The 5448-nt window shown below is 48.5% G+C and overlaps 1 protein-coding gene across 2 annotated transcripts; it reads left to right on the top strand.

Moving 5' to 3' along the window:
* The first annotated feature begins 2162 nt into the window (after positions 1-2162).
* On the top strand, positions 2163-4913 carry LOC123166030 (uncharacterized). 2 transcript variants are annotated; one of them, XM_044583791.1, is made up of 2 exons: positions 2163-3473; positions 4638-4913. In XM_044583791.1, exon 1 carries the CDS (start codon positions 2350-2352, stop codon positions 3223-3225), a length of 876 nt encoding a protein of 291 aa, XP_044439726.1. In that variant the 5' UTR covers positions 2163-2349; the 3' UTR covers positions 3226-3473; positions 4638-4913. The 2 variants fall into 2 exon arrangements, with proteins under 2 accessions (XP_044439726.1, XP_044439725.1); XM_044583790.1 differs by having other exon boundaries at positions 2163-3477.
* Positions 4914-5448: the final 535 nt, after the last annotated feature.

Genomic DNA, 5448 nt, shown 5'->3' with positions numbered 1-5448 from the left:
CCCCACTTGGCGCGCCCCCTAGGGCCGGCCACCTCCTCTTCCCCTTCTTTATATACGGGGGCGGGGGGCACCCCAAAGGCACATCAATTGTTCTCTTAGCCATGTGCGGTGCCCCCTCCACAGTTTACTCCTTAGGTCATAGCGTCGTAGTGCGTAGGCGAAGCCCTGCGCGGATCACATCACCATCACCGTCACCACACCATCGTGCTGACGGAACTCTCCCTCGACCCTCTGCTGGATCAAGAGTTCGAGGGACGTCATCAAGCTGAACGTGTGCTGAACTCGGAGGTGCCGTACGTTCGGTACTAGATCGGTTGGATCGTGAAGACGTTCGACTACATCAACCACGTTAACCTAACGCTTCCGCTTTCGGTCTACGAGGGTACGTGGACACACTCTCCCCCTCTCGTTGCTATACATCTCCTAGATAGATCTTGCGTGAGCGTAGATTTTTTTTGAAATTGCATGCTACGTTCCCCAACATTTCCTTCCCACCAGAAAATGAGAGGAACCCTAGATCTAGGCGCTTTGTTTGCCGCCCAGAAGTGGGAGAGGTTGGACTCGCCTTCGAGAATGGGAGCGAAGGGGCGATATCGAGGTTCTGTAGCGGGTGGCTCACGGCGGATATCCGCGCCACCCACGTGTCGCCCATCCGCCAGTGTCCCATCGTGCACCACAGTTGATCGTGCATCAAGGAGCCCAATTACACAAACGTGGGGAGGCACACATGTGCATGTCTCCCTCATATGTGTTGGTGTCATCCAAGGAGGTGCGGGCGGAGGTGGATTGCCGACTGGCGAGCATGATATACGTGACATCATCCTCTTTTTCAATCGCCTCTCATATATAAGTTCGCTTTGCGCATATAATCCGAAGAGGCCCCCTAAGATTGGTCACCCCTGGACTCTACAAGATCGCCACCAGAAAGTAGAGAATGGAGATGGAGGAGCCCCAGAAGGAGAAGTGGATCCGTTCGGTCCCCCGCCTGATGTCCCCACCCCAACTACAGGAGTTCATTGCTCTCACATAGGGTATCTCCCAGGTTGCGCTGACCCTGGACCAGGATGATTCCATCTCTTGGCGGTGGACCCCCAATGGTACCTACTTCACTGCTTCGGCCTACTCGGCCGAATTCTATGGAACCTTCCCCAGGTTCTCTCCAGTCACACGTGGAATCCAAGTGCAAGTTCTTCAGCTGGCTCATGCTCCATGGAAAGATCCTCACGGCGGACATGCTGGCCATTCGCGGCGAGCCGCATGACCCTCGAGCCTTGGAGACGACAATTCACTTGTGCCAGGACTGCCCGTTTGCCATTTTTGTTTGGTTCCACGTCCAGGCCTGGATTGGGGAGGCCCCTGGGGCCACACCCACGCTGCCCCCTCCCATGGGGATGACTGGTGGGACTTGCTCACCGCCACTTTGTCCAAAGACAACAGAAGAAGGCTTAGCGACCGCTTCCTCTACACCATCTGGAACATCTGGAAGGAGCGCAACCGACGTATCTTCAATGAAACTCGCCTCACTCATCTCGAGGTCATTGCTCTCGCCTTTGATGACACCAAGCAGAGGACCCTGCCTTTTGGTCGGGCACAGGTGGCAGCCAGTATTGGTTGATTCGAGCTAACTTGCGGAATGGTTAGGGGTTTTTGTTAGGTTTCCCACCAGAAAGACATGTTATCTGTGTACATAAACATTATTTTCTTCGTCTAATATGAAAGGCAGTGCTCTTGCCGGTTCCCCGAAAAAGAAAATCCCTGCTCAGTTTAAGTGAGTTGAAACCATGCAATTTATTCTTTTGAATCTTCGCTGGAATCGATCGCCGCTTCATATATAATGCCTGTTAGTCTACTCAACCTAAGTTTGCTCTGTGTTTGTATGCCAATCCCTACAAATCAATTGCTTTTTTTTACGGAAAGGCCTTCATGGCTAGCTTTGTTAATTATCAAATAATGCTTACATCGCCTACAAATCAATTGCTTAACTGAACATATATTATTTTCTCAAAACATTAACAGGTGTAAAAGATTAGCCGGGGTGCCCTCCGTTTTCGCGCTAATGCGAAATGATTTTCGCGCGAAAAAACGGCGCGCGCGGCTAACTTTTTGGCGGTAAGGCGAAACGATCTTGGCGCGATTCATCCGAAACATCTTGGCGCTAAAAGGCGAATGAAAAGGAAATCCCTTCCTCACAAGAGAGAGCGGTTGCGGAGTTCCAAATTCCAATCTCTCGAGGAAGAAATGGAGCCATGGGAGTAGAGCGAGGGAGGGAGCGTCAAGAGGCCGACGGTCCCGCCTGTGGCCGCACTCGGCGCCGAACTCCTGGGGAAGGTACTACGCCGCCTCCCCGACATGGCGTCGCTCGCCAGCGCCGCCTGCGTCTGCAAGCGCTGGGGCCGCGTGGCCTCCGACCCCGCCGTCTTCCGCCGCTTCGGCTCCCTCCGCAGGCCCCCGCTCGTCGGCGTCCTCGTCACCGACCGTGGCCGCGAGAAGTTTCCCCTTTACTACCATGATACCTGCTTCATCAAGGCGCCCTCTCGCAACAACCCCGAGCTGGCCTCCGCCGCGGCGAACGGCGACTTCTACTTCATGCACCACCCCGACGTCGACGACGACGACGAGTGGCGCCTCCGTGGCTGCGACGGCGGCTTCCTCCTCTTCTCCCTCGGCCGCTACAGCACGGACCTCGCCGTGTACGACCCTCTCGACCGGACCGCCGTCTTCTTCAAGCCGCCCCACGACTTCCGCCCGTTCCGCTACGCCATCGTCGCCGACGAGGCCGACGCCTCGTTCCAGGTCATCGCCATACAGCCCGACCCCTGGGGCGACGATGCCTCGGTCGTCTTCTCCTCCCGCACGCGCAGCTGGGTGGAGAACGGCTCGGTGCGCTACAGATTTGCCTGGCCCTACACCGACGGCATTGCCGCCGGGCGGTTTGCCTACTGGCGGTCCAACACCAAGAAGGATTGTTATTGTGAACCGAAGGAGGAGATATTGGTGGTTGACACGAAGACCATGGTGTGGTCGTACATGACCGCGCCGGTGCCGGTCGGCGAATCGTACTGCGTGGCGCACATGCCGGAGCACGGCGGGCTGTGCATCGTGTCCAGCAAAGAGCAACGCGTGCTGCTCTGGGTCAGTGACGCCAATGGTGGATGGGTGGTCAAGAAGGAGGTCTCGCTGCTGAATCACTTTCCCTACTTGAAGAAGCTTCGTCGTGACCAGTGAATGAAGAGGGTGCGCATCCTGGCGATGAGGGCCGGCTATGTTTACATGGAGTTCTGGTCCATAAGGAAGACCGACTCCTATCTTCTTGTGCTCAACCTCAACACCGTCAAGCTGGAAATTTTTCTGAACAATGGGCTCAACAATGAGGATAGGCCTTACAGAGGCCCTGCTTTTCCGTTCTTTTTGCGGATGGCACCTCTGCCTGCCGCAGATGATGACAAGAAGCTTCAAGATGCTTGATGCATGGAGTAGGTAATCTCCTATTTGTTAGATTTATTTCTCTTGTTTCTACTTCAGGATGCCTGATTGCATTTAGCATGTAATCTACTACTACCCCTGTTTTTAAATATAAGATGTTTTGGCGGTTTAAATTGAACTACCAAAAAGTCTTATATTTAGGAACAAAGGATGTATTTGTTAGATTTACTTATCTAGTTTCTACTTTGGTCGATCTAGATATTTAACTACCTGTGCAAATTGCTCACCAAGCCACTCGGATAATGATGTTCTCTGTTCTGAAAATTGCATAGAGTTTCTCTGTTCTGAAAATTGCAGAGTTTATCTGTTCTGAAAATTGCATAGAGTTTCATGAATTTGCTAGTATTATAAATAGTTGTACAATGCATGTTTTGTTACTAGGCACTCCAGCTTCCTTGGTGCCTACCAGTTTCCTAGATTATTTTCCTAGAACTCACAATATTCTAAAATCTGTTGCTTTATTTATGACTTGTTCACTTCAATGAATGTGCCCCTATTTTCCAGATTTTTGTTTGGAAATCACCACCATGTAGACGTAGAAGTTGATTTGTTTTCAGAAGCTGTTGATTTAATTATTAGGCTACTGATATACTGATCAAAAGTTTAAGAAGGGACTACTCAGTTGTTTATTAGTACTACATGATTTGCTTTTCTCAGATGTTACAAACATATCATGAGAGTTAAGTGATTACGTCTTGAAATGGCACCATCATTTCAGATAGCTGATTTTTTTTTTCTTGTTGCTATTTCTTTTGTCATTTGAGACTTCACTTATAGTCTGTAGTTAGCAGCTGAATTCTTTAAGGATACATCAAGGCTTGGAATTGGATAATTTGCACCCTTGTGTATGCTTCACTATATTTCTTCAGTTATCTTAGTAAAAATGGCACACTTAAGTTACATCATTGTTCTTTACCGAACAATTTTGTAGAATGCTCAGGTATTAGATTACTTTGGAATGCATGAATCATGATCAAATCGTCAAGCATGCTTCCCAATTTCTGTGTATGTAGTAGTGAAGAAAAATGATGTGTTTCTCTATCAAGTGACTTTAAGGTCATCAATGCATATTAGTTTCTACATTTTCATGCATAGCCATAAAAGAATCACCATATGTGCTCTGAAGGTAATAAATCAAGAGCTTTGAATTTCAGGTCAAGTTGGTAGAAGTAACTTAATTTGGAGCGTGAGGTGTCATCCACTCATCCTTTTGAAAGGGAATTGCAGCAGTTGTTTGGTACGGAGTACATCTTTTCCGATTGACATGGGAATGGAAGCGTGTAGCTATTTTGCAAGCCATATATGGTCTATTTTGTGGAAATAGCTTCAATGTAATCTGAATTTAGTCCCTTTCCGGTCATGAGACCTGTTTGATGTTAGTTAAATGAAACTTCAACTAAGATGGTTTAATTTAATTTTGGTTTTGTGCTTGTGTTTCATGTTAATTAGACCAGCATGGCATCATAATTCAGTTGGGGAGTAGAGCTCTACATTTTTTATACTAGTCTACTGTTTTTTATAGAAATGCTAATATGACATAAACCTGTAGAATTGCTAGGTATGCATTATGGCTTTCGACCGCATGTCCCGTGGTAATTGTTATAAGAAATCTAGAAGTTATCCATGATGTGTACATAGTTTAATCCCACATTGCCAGTGAAGGGAGAGCTACTTTACTCTCCTTTACAGCACGAGGAAAGAGAGTAGAACGTGCACACTCGCTCATGACGCACACGTGGTGGTGTGTGTGAATTGATTTTGATTTTGAACTAGTTGAGAGCTGGACATACAAGGGTTGAATGCCCGAGCTTCTGACTAACTGCTATGACTACTTTATCTTCAGTGGACGACTATGTCGTCTCCATTGACCACTGCCATGGCTTCCAATGCTGCACACCAGACCTTTTTGCGAACTCTATGTGTTGTTCATCTCCTTGTTGGCATGCACACTTGATTCATGTGTGC

Source organism: Triticum aestivum, chromosome 7D (genome assembly GCF_018294505.1).
Source record: "Triticum aestivum cultivar Chinese Spring chromosome 7D, IWGSC CS RefSeq v2.1, whole genome shotgun sequence".
NCBI classification, from domain to species: domain Eukaryota; kingdom Viridiplantae; phylum Streptophyta; class Magnoliopsida; order Poales; family Poaceae; genus Triticum; species Triticum aestivum.
Note: the sequence above shows the minus strand (reverse complement) of the source record. Positions and strands in the feature narration are given on the sequence as shown.

What these genes read in the sequence shown, in the direction of transcription:
- LOC123166030 (XM_044583791.1), top strand. Translation starts at nt 2,350, where the DNA reads ATGGCGTCGCTCGCCAGCGCCGCCTGCGTCTGCAAGCGCTGGGGCCGC.